The following is a 19,800-nucleotide window of genomic DNA, read 5'->3' on the forward strand; positions in this document are numbered from 1 at the left end:
TTATTCTCGTTTCCCTGTCCCACTGCTGAAGAACACTGCATGGTGTGCTGTGTATCATAATGGTGCCTTCCTTTCCAAACAAGTAATTGCATACCATCACAACAGGGGAGTTCTGGATCCAGCACGAACCTGTATTCAGCTCATGTTGGAAATGGTAGGAATGGCTCTTTCAGCAAAATGTGATTCTTTTTATCGTGGTGATCTCTCAATGGTGTCTGTCGCCCTCTTGTGGAAGTACTAGTAAATAATTCAATTACGTTTCGATTTAACATTTGTGGGGATCAATATATAATGTTTAATTCTATTTTAATACAAAATATAAATGTTATTTATGCAACAGCATTTCTTTTATTCAACATGTATAAATTTTGTAGAGGTACTTTTATAACCATGCTTTTATTTTTACTACCCACTGACCTTTGGTGGAAAGCACTGTGAGCATTCAGTCAGAAAAAAGTAGTACAAATGACATTTGTTTATTATACATCTACACATATTCATATTTAGCCAAACTTCAGTAACACAAGTCTTCAAAAAAGGGATACCACATTAATTGCAAAAACGCACAACTTTGGTTTAAAGGCAAGTAATTTTTACATTTTCAATTTAAGCCCAGATTTACTGAGCCTTGTTCCTTTTCTAGAAATTAACGAGAAGTGAATTCAGACATACACAGTCTCAATTTAACGGGTTAAATTAGTACTTTTTGCCATCAGTTTCAGTTGCACTTATATACCCGAATCAAAAATAAACAAATGCTGAACATCTAAAATATTTATTAAATCATGACGAATGGCAAGACATACTTTGTGAAAAACCCTACTGTTTTTTTCTTTTTCTAAACTAAAATCCACCTCTGTCTCCACCTCCATAACCGCCCCTGCCCCCACCTCCATACCCACCCCTGCCTCCACCTCCATAACCACCGCCCCCCCCAAAGCCTCCACCTCCCCTGTAACCACCCCCTCCACCTCCCCTGTAACCTCCTCCACCACCTCCCCTGTAGCCTCCCCCACCACCTCCCCTGTAACCTCCCCCACCGCCTCCTCTGTAGCCTCCCCCACCACCTCCCCTGTATCCTCCTCCGCCTCCTTGGTACCCCAGGCCGCCTCCACCACGATAGCCTCCCCGCCCCTGGAATCCTCCACCTCCCCCATCAAACCTCGGCATCTTGGGAGGCCGTGGACCATCTCCAAACCTGAGGAGGAAGAACAGACCCTTTTAGCCAAGAGAATGGCCTATACAGGAAAGGGCACATTACCATGAAGCACGCTCTGGCATGGCTTCATCTCGCCATCTTCCCATTTGAAGCACGGTTATTATAATCATGGCTGAAGGTCTGCTGAGAATACAAGTCAAAATTACAACACACGTTGCAACTGGAATACTGGCAGACAACCGAAATGTTGGCACATTTTCATGTAAAAAAGACGTTGCTATATTTTCTATTTGAATATAAACAGGATTAATTCTGAGAAATTTGTTATCAGTGCATGCAAAACACAATACAGAATCATTTTAAAGTATTCATAATGTTTTGAGTATTGTCTGCATTTAAACTGGACTAACTCTAGATTGTTAGACAGGCCTCCCAAGACCAGGAAGTCAAAGATGATCTATAACTTGGAGCGAGATGCAATGAGGAGATCAACTGACATGAACTTGTATTTTTCAGTCTTAACGCAGTCTGGAGCAATGTTTTTTTGGGCTTATGAGATGCAGTCATATACTTACCGCGGGTTGTTGACCATCAGGTTCATGCCGGCTGCAGAGGGTTTGGAGATGAGGCGGATGACATTGAGCATGCGCTCGTTCAAAGGGTCCATCTGACGGATGTACTCTGGGTCTTTAGTCACCTCCACCACTAGAGCCTCCATTCCGGCTCTTAGGCCAGCTATGCAGCCTGCCACATCGTGGTCAATCTTCAGTTTGATCCTTAAACAAAAACAAATTTAAACATGCACATCCTTTCTGTAAAGGAAAAACACTGGAGAAAGCCACACATGCCTAAACCACAACCAGTACTATGGACACATACAGGGTCATCCAGGGTCACAGACAAATACCAGTCATCCAGTGTTACGGACATACCAGTCATCCAGTGTGACGGACAAATACCAGTCATCCAGTGTGACAGACACATACCAGTCATCCAGTGTGACGGACAAATACCAGTCATCCAGTGTGACAGACACATACCAGTCATCCAGTGTGACAGACACATACCAGTCACTCAGTGTTACGGAAACATACCAGTCATCCAGTGTAACAATTTCACCGTCTGACATGATTTTCTTTGTAGCAAAAAGCAGCAGCTGCAGGGGGCTGACCAAGGTCATTCCTTTAGCAGAGACGGCTCGAGTCCGGATCTGATAATGAATTCAGTCGAAAAAAAAATGCTGTTATTACATCTTTAAAATCAGAAGCAAGGGGAGAAGGAAGTAAGAGGCACAGCACACCTTCAAATTACTTTTTAGCTGTAGGTAACACTACACTAATGTATCCATCACAATACCCACACATTCACTACTCGGATAACTTGTCATTTGAATTTTGTGCTCACAAAATCAAAGTCTCTTCAATAATTTACATAATGATTAGCTTTTATATTTAAGCATGCCAAAGCCTACTTCTGTATCATATTTGGGCACCCATGCTAATTTTCCTGATCTTAAAGCATACAATAAGGAAACACAGGAAAGTTTCTGCACAGGCAGTGGGTATGGACACAGCTCACTTGCCTTCTCCCCAAACACAAAGAACGGCGACGGGTACTTCATGTCATGGCTGCTGAAGGGGCAGTTGACGGAGGACTTGTGGATGAGGGCGTTGCGGCCCTCCGTGGTGAGGATCTTCCTCTTCTCCTTGTGGTAGCACACGTTGGGGTAGGAGCCGAAGGCCAGGAGAGAGATCACCACGTCCAGGTTGTTATCCGGCCCGACGTTGTTGAACATTTGCGTCATCAGGCATTCTGTCATCCAAAGTGAAGGCGCAGTCTTAAAAAAACATTATGACAGATGACATGTACCGCTAAGACATGGTTAGGTCTTAGGCTGCCATGGTTAGGCCGCTGCCAATTCTAACAGAAATTATCCAGGGCCTAGCGATGGCCAAACTGAAACAAGACCATAGATTTCGTACGGTTACGTGCTTGAGAGAGGATACCTCCACACTCCGTTGCACACATATTCTTTATAATCTTAAGATTTTATGACAGAGTGAAACTAAGGAAGCTAAAACCTCCTCGCGGGAATATTTATGCATTTAATCAAAGGCCGCCAAACGGATAATTAAATCTGCATTTGTAGAAAATGTAATTTAAAAACAAACAGCGGCGGGAAGATAAATGAATGAGTTTTCCGAGGAGGGATTAATAGGACCCAGTTCAATTAATGGGGTGCTCGTGCCGTGGGGTCCGTTTCTCCTTCACAGAGGAGGAAGTGGCGGCTGAGGTAATGGAGGAGCGGACCTTCGGGGAAGCCGGAGTTGATGAGAATGTCTTTGAGCTGGACTTTGGCCTCCCAGGTCATGCGCAGGGTGGACATGTTGAGACGCTTGTGCTCGCAGAATGAGATCTCGGAATCTTCGCCTCCCATTCTAAAGCCGAGGACACAGCACACTGTCAAACTGCTCTCGTACTCCATCTGCAGCTCCTTAAAAAATCCATCCTATCAGGATGTTTATTGTTTTACAACAAAGTATGTTTATGGGCCCTGTATGTGCTTTTGCTCTGTAAATCTGCGTAAAAGTATTAAAACGGTAAGTGTGGCGAGATCGTCGTCTCCTCTGTAAGTGTATTAATAAAGGTGAGACAGTAGACCTATTAATAGTGGCAAGACAGTAGACCTCTCCACTGTCTGATTAAGCATGAGATGACAGACCCATCTGTAATTATAATAAGCATGAGACTACATCCCTGTATCGTCCGAATAATGAGTATGAGACAGTAGACATATCTGTGTGTATCAGCAAGAGACAGTAGACCTATGTATAAGCACAAGATGGTACACTCCTGTACTGTCTGTAAGTACAATAAGCATGAGACAGCAGAGCTTGGTTCAGTCTCTTACCGTGCATCGTCCCAGGCCTGGAAGACTGAGAGGAGAGCCACGTGGTCGGAGAACCGCGAGCCTGCGAAGTTCCTGTGGACGAAGCCCAGGCGCCTGCCCTCGTTAAGAAAGGGCTCGGGGAAGCAGGAGGCGGCGGAGATGGTGCACATGGCATCCCCAACACTGCAGGGCAAACATACGCGAGTAAACCGCACAAGCCACCGTTAGAGGGTAACAGCTACTGTGCTAAACTACTGCAGACGTTGTATTAAGAATTCTGCAGTTCTCACACAGAACACATTTAATGAATGCAGGAACAAATGTTCTGCATATTGAAAATGCAGATAAGACCATGGTGTTCAATTCAGTTTCCAGCCGCGATATAGGCTATCTATTGGGTCACAAAACCTGCACGTATTTGTAATATTCAGTGAACAATCAGCTGGCTAACACTGACATGGCGAGCATCATACCAAATGGAAAACGCACATAAAAAATGACATCGCTGTCCACACAACCGCGGCAACAGTGGTGATTAATGAGCCAATTTCACGCTGCCTGCTTTTCGGCTTTGACTGAACACGCACACGGAACAAGCACACCTGATTAGAGTGAACCTCAACATTCAGTCAGCGCTGGGGGAATGTCCTCAGGAGGACTGTACAGAATATTACAAGCTAACCAACTGGCAACTTAACCCAAATGTAACCTCCCACATCGCTACCACATTAACTACCAACACACAAACCACAAGATGCTCCCTCTCAGTCTATACATTATCTAGTTAATCTTAGTCAGGCATGACAAACTCACATTTAAAGCCAACAAACCAGACCGTTTAGTACAATATTACCAAGAAAAGATTAGCATGAATGAATACACGGTACAACTACCAACCTACAACCTACCAGCACTTAGCCTGCTAGCCAGCATAGCACATTTTCAATTAGTGGCTGCTTTTATCACAATTTAACAATACAGTTAAATCAGATTTCAGAGACAGTGTTTGATTTGTACTGAAATGGAATTGTGGATCGAATTTATTACACTGAATAGAATAAACACAGAAGAAAAATTCTCATACCTTAAATCACACTGTGTAGCGAATAACCACTCAAGAAAATTCTGGCATATAGACAAATGGAAAATGCTGTTCCCTTCCTAAATATCACCATTCCCATGTTCACATCCATCTGCTTGCAATGAGACTAAAGTCTGGTTTAATGAAACCGAGAACTGGCAGAGCTACCACATGCTATTAGCATCCCACTGGTTTTATCAGTCATCTTTTCAAGCAGTAGCTCACTGTAGCGCCACCAATTATGGAGTTCATACATACTTCGAGACAGCAGGATGTAACACTCCCCATTAGTCTCTCTGCTGGGGAAGCACAACGGGACTCACTTGAAAGTGCAGCCCATAATCATCATCTTGCCGAGCCGGGGTTCGATGGGCAGCTTGGCTAGGATTCGGCCCAGAGGAGTCAACTCGTCACTGGAGTCCAGCGCATCCAGATCTGGACACAAAGCAGATGTCATTCGCACAAACCATTTCACCGTTCACATCTGCGAGATAATCACTCAGTCGTAGGTTTTTAAGGTATTTAAGGACCACAATGAAAATAAGCTTTCCAATGTTCTCCTTGACAGTTTTAAGATTGCTACTTGATGATCTTCCTACTTGAGATTCCTCTTGTATTTTTCAGACGATCATCAAATAAAACTCAATCGATCAATGATAGGTACGGTTTCTCCTTTCATCTCTGGTTGCTAAGGCAGCGAATCAGTCGCGGTCTCCGCGCGCACCTCTCAGCGTGTGCTCGGCCTCGATGACGGCGTCCAGGGGCGGCGGCTCGATGGCTTTGGACAGGAAGTGGCCGATGGCACCCAGGCGCAGCAGCTTGATGCTCAGCGCGATCTCGTGCAGGGGGGTGCGGAAGATCTCCGGCGTCATGTGGGTCTCCAGCCTGCAGGGGGCGACGCGCACAGATTAGCGACCGCACTGCGTTCATCGCGACCCCCCCCGCCCCCTGGCGGCAGCTCACTTGTCGAAGCGGGCCCGGCTGCACAGGTGGAAGCAGAATCCAGGCCGCACCCTGCCCGCCCGACCCTTCCTCTGCTCCAGGTTGGTCTTGGACGCCCAGACAGTGGCGTAGTTTGTCATGTTGTTATGAGACGTGAAAAGCTTGACCTTCTGCCTTTGGAGGTAAAACAAATCCTACGGTTATTGCAAGGCATAAAAGCTCCAAATTAGATTTGGTGGAAGTCCAAATGGTAGATTTACTAGGAATGGCACAACGAGGCCCATCAATAGCAAGCCTTACAGGCCTGTGGAAATGAGAAAAGTACTTACTTGCAAGAGTCAATGACATAAACAACATCGTTGATGGTAATACTTGTCTCAGCAATATTGGTTGACAGGATAACCTATAAAGTTGAATTGTAGAACGTAAGCTTACCAAGCAAAAGAGAGAAATCATTTTTAAGACAAGAATTCCACACAAACGAAAGGCAAGCTCCACAGCACAAAGGCTCCAAAGCTATCCGTGATATCTTGATGGACCACAGCTCGCCGACTTACAGATGGCTAAATAACTATAGCAAACGAACATTAGCCACGTAGCCAGCTTTCATTTCTTATAGCAAGGGAATCGTACAACCCGGCTCATAACACTTGTTAGGGGCGTCTCTAAGCCAATTATAGCAAGTCCTCCGTATTATTTGCTATAAACTACTGCAGCATCAATGGCTCCCACTGCAACTTTGGTGTAACAATGCAGACAAGTGCACAATTCAAAAAATGAAAATGGCTGCACTCTGTCCCCAGCTACTACTCCCCCACATAAGGAATGTCTACTAGCATTCCACTGGCATATTGCATCACGAGGACAGAGGACGCTAATGTTAAACAGCTTCGGTAGCGTCTCCATTTAAAAGACAGTAGCCCCAGTTCTGCTGCAAGCACAAGCACAGACACAAGCTACACTTTCATTCGAGGACTTGAAGGTAATCCCCTTAGTGATATTGTCAGGCACTGCTGTGAAGACTCTTACTTTAGTCATGTTCTCTGGCAAGCTTTCAAAGACCCTGCGCTGCTCTTCTCTGGGAATTTGGGAATGAAGTGGAAGAATTTTGTACCGATGGCTGCCTGCAACACAAATCACAGAACACAGGCCCGTGACCGTCTGTAACACAACACAGATGCAGGTTTGTATGGAGGTTGCAGTGCTGCGCGTGTGCATGCACGTTTATGCGTGTGCATGTGTACACACGAGTGTGTGTGCGAGTGCACGTGAGAGTTCATGTGTGAGTGTGCAAGTATGTGTGTGTGTGTGTGTGTGAGACAGAGTGCACTGCACATATGAGTGTGTGCGAGTATGTGCGTGTGTGTGCGTTGTGCGTTGTGCGTGGGCGACGTACTGAAGTGAGGGTTCATCTCCAGGTGCTTCTGCATGGAGTAGATGAGGTTCCAGCCGGGCAGGAACACCAGCACGGCCCCGGGGACCCCCAGCGTCTCGATGTACTTGAGCAGCGCCTCGATCAGCTCGAAGGACGTCTCCTTCTCATTCATCTGCCCCATAGTGCTCTTGGTCTGAGGGCCGTACTCAGGCCCGCAAATGGTGTTGCAGTTAGTCTGCAACACGGCAAAACAGAGAGACGGGAATGCGACTTAACCCCGCTGCAGCCTGAACACTGGGCTTGAGGCGAATCTACTGCTTACCCAGCACAATACAAGTGTGCTGTATAAGCAAACATTACACCACAAGACTGCTAAATATAGGGGGAGACAAAGTTCTGTAGATATAAGGATACCATGTTTCAGAGCACCAGCACATTTATGAGATATGTGCATAGGCAATGTTTTTTGGGGGTTGAGGTGGAATTAATAATTCTCATTGGTTTGGTGGGCTGTCAGTCACGCAAAAACAAAGTCGCAGTACCTCCTCGTCTCCGCCTTCCCCCTCTTCTTCCTTGTCCTTTCTCTTCTTCTCCATGGGGGGAGGAGTGAACTTGGTCATCTGAATGCTGTCCTCCAGGAAGTACTCTGGGGGAGGAGGGGGTTGGGAGGTGAGTGATGTTTTACAGCATTTCTGAACATAATGGACACGGAGCCCTTCACTAGACTGTACATCATCCCAGCAGCATCCATTAGCACAAGAATAAGGGCATCATATCCCAGTTGCTAACACATCAATCATCTCAAACCTCTGAAACCAAGTAATAAATATAGGATACATTAACTCACACGTACAAGACACACACAAACACACACAGGCAAACGCGCGTACACACGCACACACACACGCACGCACACACATAAACACTCACACACACAGACACGCTCACACACACACACACACGCACACACACACAGACATGAACAAACACGCAGACAAACACAAACGCGCACACACACACAGTCACACACACGCGCACACACATTGAAGAAACAAACAACACCACCTGCTGCCACTGGACTGGCCGTGAGACAAGTGATCAGTCAAGCGTACGTGCTCCTAATAATTACCGCTCAGCTTTCATCTCGCACGCACCCGGGACCGGGAGCTTTACAGCACCGAAATCCGAGCGTGAATCCTAAATCACAAAGGAGCTGCATTTTCATGTGCATCTGAACACATAACCGCCAAAATCCTTTACGTTGCGGAATTAGATTTATACCAGAAAACAGTGATCTGACTGCAGAATCACAGCAGCCCCATACTTGGTGCAAATGTTTCAGATTTACTGTGTGTGCGACGTCTGGAATGCTGAACAGCGGACCCTGAATGAGGCAGTTGTTACTGCGATGCGGGGCCGAGGTTGCAGTCCCATACAAAACGCACGCTGTGCTTCAGGCCAACGAGTGGCTAACAGGCTCAGAGAAAGGAGCTCCACAGGGAACGTGCAGCCCAACACCTTGATCACGGGGCAGTTGAAAAAGTACTCCTGGAACATGCTTGCTGTGAACTATAGCAGCATCAATGGCTCCCACTGCAACTTTGGAGTAAAAATGCAGACCGGTGCACGATTCAAAAAATGAAAATGGTTCCACTCTGTCCCCAGCTCCTACTTCTTCATGTATACTAGCGTTCCGCTGGCATTGCGCATCACGCCGTCTGGAGTAAAACAGGGACAGAGGACGCTAACGCTGAACGGCTTCGGTAGCCAAGTGGGCAAGGCTGAGCCCCTACCCTGCACGGGGAAGGTGCGGCCGAACACCTCGATCACGGGGCAGTTGAAGAAGTACTCGCGGAACATGCTGGTGTCGATGGTGGCCGACATGAGGATGACGCGCACCTCCGGGTAGGCCTGGACCACGTCTCGCAGCACCACCATGAGGAAGTCCGTCTGGGGAGCCACAAAATGGCCGTTAGTCCAGCGTCTCCCGGCATGCTATCGCTGTCTGCACACGCACACCGCTGTGCTCAACACAAGACGCACGCCCTTAATCATTCTAATACGTTCCCGCACACTCATGTGGTCTGAACAGGGGCAACAGATGGGAACGAGCTTCTCAGCAAATGAATTTTTTTAATTAGTTTTGTTTTATGACATAAAGGATTATTTTAAATTAAATTTGATTACATTTTGGCTTTACCAAAGGCTAAGTGCCCTTAGCCTAAGAGTGACCTTGAAGGCAAACAAACAGGACGCTCCCATGGCAGGAAAGATCGGCTCGCTTCGGGCACACAGCACTTACGTTGATGTCTCTCTCGTGGATTTCATCCACGATCACGTGGCTAATTCCCCGGATGCCAGATTCCAACTTCCTCAGAAGAACGCCTACAGGAACAAGACATTAGTAAAAAAAAACCTTCATATCGTTACAAAAGCAGCTAACTTTTCGCAAATATATACCAGTGAATGCAGGATTCCAACGGCACAGAATGTTTCGGTGGCGGGCATGAAGTGTAAAGCAGAAAGCCTGTAGTGTAAAGCAGCACTGAAGTGCATTTCAGTGAGTACAGTAGCCTTTCAGTGAGTACAGTAGCATTTCAGTGAGTACAGTAGCATTTCAGTGAGTACGGTAGCATTTCAGTGAGTCCAGTAGCATTTCAGTGAGTACAGTAGCATTTCAGTGAGTACAGTAGCATTTCAGTGAGTACGGTAGCATTTCAGTGAGTACAGTAGCATTTCAGTGAGTACAGTAGCATTTCAGTGAGTACGGTAGCATTTCAGTGAGTGCGGTAGCTCTGAGTACATGAGCAGAGAGAGACTCGCCCTGATTTCGAAGCAAATTCAACGAAGGCCAGACGGTGCAGCAGAGGAAACGGGAGCTGACCGGGCGCACGTTTAGGAAGGGCGCGCTCACCCACGGTGCAGAAGAGCACGCTGGCGTGCGGGCGGGGCAGGACCGACTCGAAGCGCACGCTGTACCCGCAGCACTTCCCCACCTCCTCGCCCCTCTCGAAGGCCACGCGCTCCGCCACCGACACCGCGCTGATGCGCCGCGGCTGTCCAACGCAGAGCGGAGAGAACGCAGAGCACCGTTAAACGCGCCAAGCAACAAACGCACGCGACATACGAACATGCGCGCGCAAACCGCGTGCGCAACGTCTCAGAGAAACACGAACAACCCTACGAAATAAACCAGCAAGGAACTGGCTCCTCTTCTGAAGCAACTTCTGCTGCCGCAGGAAAAAACCGCTCACCGTGCCAAACGAACATAAAAAAGCTAATACTACAATTACGCTTCATAAATCCTTACAGTCATCACTTAATTTCATTTGGCAAGGCATCTGTACGCATCAATAAATAATATACTGCAGTGCTACATTATGAAGCAACATTAACTGAAATTTATAGGACTGTTCGGGGATAGAAATATGATTAACCATCGTGCTGCTAGAACCACGGCAGTGTGTGACAACCGCTCGCAGGCAGACAAATGCCTTTCCTCTTTAAACTGTGGAGCCGCGATGGCGCTAATCGGGTGCTTAAGGACCAGAGGGCCCCCGCTTCGCAGATAGAATCTCACCTGGGTGACGACGATGTTGCAGTCGGAGGCCCTTCCGGTGGTGATGAACTGGTCCAGGATGTACTGCGGCACCTGGGTGGTCTTGCCGCAGCCCGTGGCACCGCGGATGATCACCACCGGGCTGCTGCCTATGGCCCTCAGGATTTCATCCTCAAACTTCTTCACTGGCAGCTGATCACGGTCCTCTATGATCTACGAGCCAACAGAGACATGGAGCTCAGTACTAATGATACATACTGCAGTACTAATAATAAATACTGCAGTCTGAGCACTCAGTACTAATGATGCATACTGCAGTTTGAGGGCTCAGTACTAATGATCAATACTGCAGTCTGAGAGCTCAGTACTAATGATACATACTGCAGTTTGAGGGCTCAGTACTAATGATCAATACTGCAGTCTGAGAGCTCAGTACTAATGATACATACTGCAGTACTAATAATAAATACTGCAGTCTGAGCGCTCAGTACTAATGATACATACTGCAGTTTGAGGGCTCAGTACTAATGATACATACTGAAGTTTGAGGGCTCAGTACTAATGATCAATACTGCAGTCTGAGAGCTCAGTACTAATGATACATACTGCAGTACTAATAATAAATACTGCAGTCTGAGCGCTCAGTACTAATGATACATACTGCAGTTTGAGGGCTCAGTACTAATGATACATACTGAAGTTTGAGGGCTCAGTACTAATGATCAATACTGCAGTCTGAGAGCTCAGTACTAATGATAAATACTGCAGTCGGAGAGCTCAGTACTAATGATAAATACTGCAGTCTGAGAGCTCAGTACTAATGACAAATACTGCAATCGGAGAGCTCAGTACTAATGATACATACTGCAGTCGGAGAGCTCAGTACTAATGATACATACTGCAGTCGGAGAGCTCAGTACTAATGACAAATACTGCAATCGGAGAGCTCAGTACTAATGACAAATACTGCAATCGGAGAGCTCAGTACTAATGATAAATACTGCAATCGGCGAGCTCAGTACTAATGATAAATACTGCAGTCACACAGCTCAGTACAATTGGTAAATACTGAACAGCTAGACACAGATCAAATGGACCATGGGGCTCTTCCACACCTTTTGCAGATTCTGATCCTCTTTCATTTGATACATCAGTTCATTCTGGAGGTCTGAACTGATCTGCTCTGGAGTGCACTGCGGAGACAGAAGATCTTTGTTTCAAACCTTTGGGTCCATATTTCAGCCAGGACGACACTCATGTACCGGCAAGCAGCAATCCTGAGCACCAAGCAAGCGGTTTCACACAAGCACAAAGGATTAATGTAGTGGGGCCACTATAATACAGAAAATAGCTGGTTTTCACAGCTCATCAGATATGAAGAACATAAGCTGTGTAAGTCACTCACGGATAAGAGCACTTGCTAAAAGCCTAAAATATACAAGTGGGACCTTAATCCGCGTGGTTAATGCTTCTACATTATTTTGTGTAGTGCCATTTACTAACAGGTTGGCACATAAGGCTTAAGAGCGGAAGCATGGCTTGGAAAATGACTCACAAAGGCCAGAGGGCCCTCGTCGATGTTGGCGCTTGTCCAGGGGTTCCAGTTGACCTGTGGGGGGGACCAGGGCACCACCCCATCAATGCTCTGCTTCTGCGACGGCTCAAAGTGGGCCATCTTCGGCTGGACCAGAGATACAGGGCCGCTGGGATCCTGGAGGAGAGAGGGAGGAAAAAACACAGGGAGAAAAAGTGTGTCACTCACTGGCTGCTCTTGATTATCAATAGGACAGCATTCATCTGTCCATTTTAATCTGCCCAACATCCTTTCTCTATGTAAAATATAAGGTGCAGTGCAAATCAGGGTGCAATTTATGGGGGGATGAGAGTGTTACAACACCCCAATACTACAAACCAGGCCAAAAAGTGTATATGTAATTTCCTGGTCACTGAAAAGTAGCGGATTTCACATTGCGATTGGGATATACTGACCAGTAGTCTGAAGCATTTCCATAGAGGGGGAAGATTTTACTGACTTAGTGGTGGAGGAACACTAATCCCCAGAACTAGAGAAGCTATCAGGTGCAGGAACACTGACGCCAGCGATACAGATGTAGAGACAAAATGAAACTGATCCCCTGCATCAAACACTCACAACAGGAGGAACACTAATCCCCAGCTCTAGAGAAGCTAGCAGGCGCTGGAACACTGACGCCAGCGACAGAGACGTACAGACGAAAGGAAACTGATCCCCAGCATCAAACACTCACAACAGGAGGAACACTAATCCCCAGCTCTAGAGAAGCTAGCAGGCGCTGGAACACTGACGCCAGCGACAGAGACGTACAGACGAAAGGAAACTGATCTCCAGCATCAAACACTCACAACAGGAGGAACACTAATCCCCAGCTCCTGGGTCACGCTCAGCAGCTGCTGCTTCAAGTCCTGGGCCACGTTCACCTCGAACGCCTCCAGCTGCGGGAGAGAGAATCGCGGCTTCGTCAGCTCCGACCGCAGGGCCCAGTCAGGCCCAGCCCAGCAACCTCTGGGTACCCTGATCAGTCAGCAACAGCCAGAGGGGAAGGGCTAGCGAGGTTAGACAGAGAATGACAAATCCGCAAACAGGAAGACGTCCCTCAGAATGGCACAGTGTGCTAAATCGATCTCAAACTCACGGTCTCTCCTTCCTTCTTCTTGGTCAGGCCCGTGTAGGCCTCGATCACCCCGAGATGGTACAGCTGGCGCACGGTGGACAGGGCGCAGGACTGCGCGGCCAGCTTCTTGTTGGAGCCGTGTTCACGGGCAAAGATCTCTACAAAATTCAGGCATGGTGCTTAATCAGATATTGTTAGCAACGGACCCTTTAAAGGTGTAAGATACGCGATTGGAATGTTCTTACCTAAACATTCTAAAGCTGATGTAACAATCATTACTGGTAACTGAAGCAATGGAGTTCTAGAACACTGACTTTGAATTCTGATGTAAACATTCCAAAAAGCCTACTATTCAAAGGGTTAATATAATGCCGCCCACAATGATTAATGTGATATTTTCAATCAAATATTCATCAATATAGATACACTGAACACATTGTTACCTTCTGATAATCCTGATCTTATGAGTCTTTTCCCCTCACAAATTAACTTTGCAATCACTACGTTATTGTTTGTATAAGCCGGTATACTTCTGGTTATAATTATAATTTTTTATTGTTAGAATGAAAATACTGTTTTGGGGGGGTCAATACAGAGCCAGCCACAGACTTAGATCTCCTACACTTAGTGAATACTGCTGTACTGGGATTTTTGTTTTATTATGGTTGTTGTTGCATTATTATTACGCCTGAGTCTCATTTAGCGTACCGATTCAGCTCTTGTAAATGAATGCGGCCCAAGCACAAACATGAAAATAACACGAGCCCCAGCAGCTTACGAACCATTTTAACAATTATTGTCTCCCTCAAGGATGTGGCAGCTCCACCAATTAGGCTAATTAACAGAAAAACTTCACAGTAGAATTTCTGAACTATTGAAAATATACCAAAACCGTACTTACTTCTACCGAGCTGTCTTACAAAAATACTCATTTCGGCAATAAAACTCCTGAAAGAGAAGGGGCAGAGATTAGCACCTTGAGCGCACAGAATTACAAGAGCGGAAAAAAGCCCTGCAAAAACAAATACAAGCTTTAACTAATGAGTTAAACTGGATAAAAGGACACAAATATTGAGCAGACGCCGAAGGCCTACTTTCAAAAGGGAACCATTTCGAAGGGAAACTAACCTGTGAAGCACAGTGGCCCTGAGACAGTGAAGGGAGCCTCTGTGACACACAGGGCTATTCTCCACTCGTCTCATCTTAACCCTGGACAGCAGTGAGTTTCTCTGCCAGACTTATTGGCCTTTAGTCCGCTCGGGGCACGAAGGCTCCTCCTACACCTAAGTGGAACAGCGACACCAGAAATCACAACCACACAGTACTGCGCTCCCCCACCCCACTTCGGATGCAACCATGTGACAGCTTAGACCAGCCTAAGGGACGCCACATGTTTCCCAAGGTTTTCCAACAGGAAGGTTGTGATATCTGGTGACGGCAGTCTATTCTCGCAGAATATGTACTCCAGCAGTTTAATGGAGATTATCTGCAAATCCTTAAGCACAGCTGATGCTTTTGAAGTTTACCAGCGCATCAGCCTCAGTAGAGGTTCCCCCAAATTTCCCTACACATATGCTTCGATTGTATTGTCCAGCTGCTAATTACTCAACCGAAGCCTGGACTACAAACAGATGTTTTTTTGTAAAACTACGTTGAATTTTCAGGAAGTGTCCAGCGAGATCTCCTAGGGTCTATCAGCACACCCAGGAGGGCTCTGTCTCCATATCAGTCTGGCCGAGAAACACACTGCTGCCGAATCAATCTTCAGAGTGTTGACACCATAGAATCTACGGCCTAGATAGATACAATCAACGGCCACTTTATCCAGTGAGCGGCTCTACAGTGTTCCCCTTCCATATTGTGCTTTGTGCAGCGATGAGCCCCAAATCCTCCGGCACGATGGCTTTACAGAGGGAGGGCTGCGGAGCAAAGACAAAGCGCCGGCTGGATATATGCTGTGCAGATGAGGCTCCTCTGTGATCGCCGGCCCAGACTCACTCAGGATCCTGCAGCTATGAGACTGGGCTACAAAATAAGCTAAGAAATACAACCAGGATAAAAGGAGAACAGGGGGAAAAATGTGTTGCAAACAAATGCCCATGAAATGCACAGCATGCAGGAAACAGGAAGTGGTACAGCGAGGCATGGTACAGAACATTGCCAGACTCTTCCTGACCTGTTGTGTTCAGGCCCAACTTGGCTGTACTTGTAATCGGTCTGGTTCCTCTCCTTCTGGAAGAACTGGTTCAGGCGAGCTTTTGCATTCTCCAAAGTCCAGTTCCCATGAAGACCAGCATTTAAATCAACCTCTTCAGACTCCAAGGTCTTCAGAAAAAAACAACAATAACAAAATATGTTCACTCAATTTTAAAAATTGAGTTTTTTTAACAGAAAAAGATTGATAATATGACAGTTTTTAAATATACAGGGATGTCTCTGTAAAATTCTCACCATTTGAACAGTTTAAAACACTTATACAGATAGGCACGAACTGTGACTCACTGCCTGTGCCTCCTGCTCTTCTTTCTTTGAATAATAGTCCTTAAGGTTGGCCCCACGGTCCCACTGGGCACCGGGGAAGCCAGAGTAACCCAATCCGGTGACTCCTGGAACAGGCCCAGAGCTGGACTCACTATCAGCACTCTCTGGGAAAAAAAAGAAGGGAAAAGGGGACTGTAACACGGCAACATGAGAAACTGACGAATAATTGTTAACACATATTGTTAACAACAATGCATTAAGTGCTGGCCTGGGGCCCAAACACAATCCACTGGTAGGTTAATTATAGCTGTGGAAATGAAAATAAAGTCAGTCATTGTTGTCAATTAAGTCATTACAGGGTATAATTCAGCAATAAGCTCAAAGTGAGCTCTTTCATATGTTCCTCCTCATTCTGCATAACTGAAATTAACCAGAGAAAATGAGTGCACTGACTGGGATTAATGCAAAACCAGAGTGTGGGATAAGTGTTAAAGTTGGTCAGCAAGCATCAAAAGCCTTTGAATATTGTGAGGGGAACTCACCTTGCTCAGCTTTCACCATCAAGTGTGGAGGAACAGGGCCATTTTCAGGAAGTGAGCCAAATCCCCCACCGCTGTCAGCTACGTCAGCCTCAGGTACACTTGCCTGCTGGGAGATTAGACACTGAGAAGGAGAATCCTAACACTTCATTTTTATTCACAGAATTGTTATTGCTACAGAATCTCCAAGCACCACAGATGAGGTAACTGAGAACTAACCCCTAAAGCAGGAACCTCAGAGGGGTTGACTTGCCCAACACGGACAAGGTAATTGATGAAGTCACGGGCAGCGTTGGCTTGGGCATCCTTCTTGTTAGTGGAATTTCCCATTCCAGTGTAGCTGAAACCTTCCACACGAACCTGAGGGTATGGAAAACACCATTAAACATATAGTATCGCAGATACTGACAATATGCAGAGAAATTTCCCACCATGTTGCAATAATAAAACTCTTAATCTTAAAGGTTTAAAAAAGTTTTTAAATGACTAACGGAGGATGACTGACAAACAGACAAACTAACCGTACTCACCTCACACATGAACTTCTGTCTGTTTTTGTTTCCAGCAGCTCGGATATCATAGTTAGGCGTGAGTTTCTTTTTCCCACACCAGGCATAAAGGAAATTCTTAATATCCCCCATTCTGGATGAGGTTCACCTGTCAAATTAATAATTTAACCTATTAAACAATAATGGACTATAACAGTATTCAAAATATATTGAGTAAAAAAAGCAAGTCGGCGCTGCAGACTTGTTTTAATTATTGGTACACAGATGCAGAACATGATGCTAGCAACAGGGAAAATACAAGCTGGCTGTGGACAATTTGTACAAGCTAATCGTATCAGATGTCGTCAGATGTCTAACAGTATTTCACGTTCTTGAAATACATGGTACTGAGATCAGTACGATAATTTCATGTTTTTTCCTGCAGCTCAGGTCTACTAGCTTTACTTTTAGTAGCTGGCTACGCTTCATCTACACCTTATGGCCACAGATATTGTAAATAGTTTATTTGACACCAGCACTGCAGGACCGCAAGCTTTTATTTATTTAGCCCGTTTGGCATTTCAGAGTCGCGGGTCATTTAACACGACTAATGTTAGCATGCAACATAGATAGCTATCGACGGCTGGTTAATAAAACCACAGATGTCTATGAATAAAACGGTTTGCCTGTGAGCATTCTTGTTCACTGGGTGAGCTAAGCTATAGTTAGCTACGTTACATCTCAAATTCTGTGTTGCTGCCTAACATTCGCGTGAGTGGCTGCGATAATCAGGCTAAGATAATTAACAAACGAATGCACAACAAAAATAATAACAAATAGCGTATGGGGAAATTACTGCTGAACTAACCTGTAACCTCCAGGTATTCAACAGTGATGAACCGGCGCACTGCACACACAGTCCATAAGATGGCTGACTGTCGGCCGCAGATTTTATTTTCTTCTTCAGTGGATGAGTGGCCAGAGTACCCTTTACTAAAAGGTGTGCAGCGCCATCTACTGTGCCGGGGTGTCTACTGTGGTGAGTCGATCCAGCAGTATGTGTACAACGTGTAACTAGAAATGTGTGGGCTTGCTTCAAATTTTAACTGGCACTGTCCTCAAGCCTCAATGCATTTCAATGAGGGCGCATAGCTCAGAAGAAGCAGGAAACCGTCCAGTCCAGAGACTGTAAAAAATAGGTCCAGTCCAGTTTTTTTTTTTAAAATCCAGTCCAGGTTGTTTTCCCCCGAGTCCAGTCCAGTGTTTTTTCAAAAATCCAGTCCAGGTTTTTTTTTATTTCCGAGTCCAGTCCAGTTTTTTTCAAAAATCCAGTCCAGGTTTTTTTCCCCCCGAGTCCAGTCCAGTTTTTTTCAAAAATCCAGTCCAGGTTTTTTTTTTGGGAGTCCAGTCCAGTTTTTTTCAAAAGTCCAGTCCAGGTTTTTTTTGCCGAGTCCAGTCCAGTTTTTTTTTCAAAAATCCAGTCCAGGTTTTTTTTGAGTCCAGTCCAGTTTTTTTCAAAAAATCCAGTCCAGGTTTTTTTTCGAGTCCAGTCCAGTTTTTTCAAAAATCCAGTCCAGGTTTTTTTTTTTGGGAGTCCAGTCCAGTTTTTTTTTCAAAAATCCAGTCCAGGTTTTTTTTTGAGTCCAGTCCAGTTTTTTTTCAAAAATCCAGTCCAGGTTTTTTTTTAGTCCAGTCCAGTTTTTAAAAAAAAATCCAGTCCAGGTTTTTTTTGAGTCCAGTCCAGTTTTTTAAAAAAAATCCAGTCCAGGTTTTTTTTGAGTCCAGTCCAGTTTTAAAAAAAATCCAGTCCATGTTTTTTTTTTTTTTCTGAGTCCAGACCAGAGACTGTAAAAAATAAGGACAAAGCCACTGTGACGTCACCCATTGCCTCTCCGTGGGTCTCTATATAACACGTTTTGAAGCTCAATGGCGGGCGCGGCCATTTTCTCGATTTGGAGCCAAAACCATAGAGTTAAGCGGTCTTGTGATTTTTACAATGTGATTGACAGTCCGGTGCGGAAAAGCTCATCAACCTGAACGAACGATTGCAGAACGAACTTGAGGCTAGCTGACTATCTGCCGTTATGTTTTAAAATATATTATCAAATGTTTACGGAGTTTAATTTCCATCCGTGACTGTACTGTGTCATGTAATCACGTTATATGTATAACATTAATAATACAATTATGTTCAGTTATCTTCAATTTATGTTTCTCAGCAAAACGAATATGCTTAGCTAGCATATCAGCTTGCCAGTGAGCTAGGTAGGCTATCCGTGGTTAGCTCACGCATTAGCAATATGAACCACAGGGGAAGAACATCGACTACACTGATGGTCAATCAATCAGAGATGTGTAGGCTACTGGTGATTTGACTAGGCTAATTTTCATATAACTGTCTGGTAGACCTGCTGTTAACCGAGCAAGTTATCGTCGTAGGTTTTCGCCACAGTCAGTTAATGAGCCAGTAACTGCTACTAGCTACTGCATCGCTGTTTGTGGTGTTCACTTGCTGGGTGACGCTAGCTGACCGATCGTTCGCTTTCTACCGAATAAAAATTAAAGGAGTACTATGGTGGTTGAACGTGACACTTCCCAGTTGTCTTCAGGCAACAACAAAACAAATGTGCATAAT

At 45.5% G+C, this 19,800-nt stretch overlaps 1 protein-coding gene across 4 annotated transcripts; it reads right to left on the bottom strand.

Annotated features, from left to right (window-relative positions):
* Positions 1 to 452: 452 nt before the first annotated feature.
* dhx9 (DEAH (Asp-Glu-Ala-His) box helicase 9) lies at positions 453 to 18,183 on the bottom strand. 4 transcript variants are annotated; one of them, XM_035424036.1, is made up of 28 exons: positions 18,034 to 18,183; positions 17,208 to 17,334; positions 16,897 to 17,037; positions 16,681 to 16,786; positions 16,160 to 16,302; positions 15,834 to 15,982; positions 14,559 to 14,605; positions 13,679 to 13,815; positions 13,389 to 13,478; positions 12,562 to 12,717; positions 12,122 to 12,199; positions 11,028 to 11,219; positions 10,362 to 10,503; positions 9,750 to 9,832; positions 9,241 to 9,397; positions 7,990 to 8,093; positions 7,469 to 7,682; positions 7,102 to 7,196; positions 6,402 to 6,475; positions 6,094 to 6,246; positions 5,855 to 6,015; positions 5,454 to 5,565; positions 4,071 to 4,232; positions 3,470 to 3,597; positions 2,742 to 2,971; positions 2,254 to 2,369; positions 1,735 to 1,935; positions 453 to 1,198 (listed from the first exon to the last, which is right to left on the bottom strand). In XM_035424036.1, the coding sequence occupies exons 2-28, from the start codon at positions 17,316 to 17,318 to the stop codon at positions 844 to 846; spliced, it is 3,837 nt and encodes a 1,278-aa protein (XP_035279927.1). In that variant the 5' UTR covers positions 17,319 to 17,334; positions 18,034 to 18,183; the 3' UTR covers positions 453 to 843. The 4 variants fall into 4 exon arrangements, with proteins under 4 accessions (XP_035279927.1, XP_035279928.1, XP_035279930.1 ...); XM_035424037.1 differs by having other exon boundaries at positions 844 to 1,198; positions 16,681 to 16,783; XM_035424039.1 differs by lacking the exons at positions 16,160 to 16,302; positions 16,681 to 16,786; positions 16,897 to 17,037; positions 17,208 to 17,334; positions 18,034 to 18,183 and adding an exon at positions 14,786 to 14,940 and having other exon boundaries at positions 844 to 1,198; positions 15,834 to 15,959.
* Positions 18,184 to 19,800: the final 1,617 nt, after the last annotated feature.

The sequence above is a fragment of the Anguilla anguilla genome, chromosome 6 (genome assembly GCF_013347855.1).
Source record: "Anguilla anguilla isolate fAngAng1 chromosome 6, fAngAng1.pri, whole genome shotgun sequence".
NCBI lineage: Eukaryota > Metazoa > Chordata > Actinopteri > Anguilliformes > Anguillidae > Anguilla > Anguilla anguilla.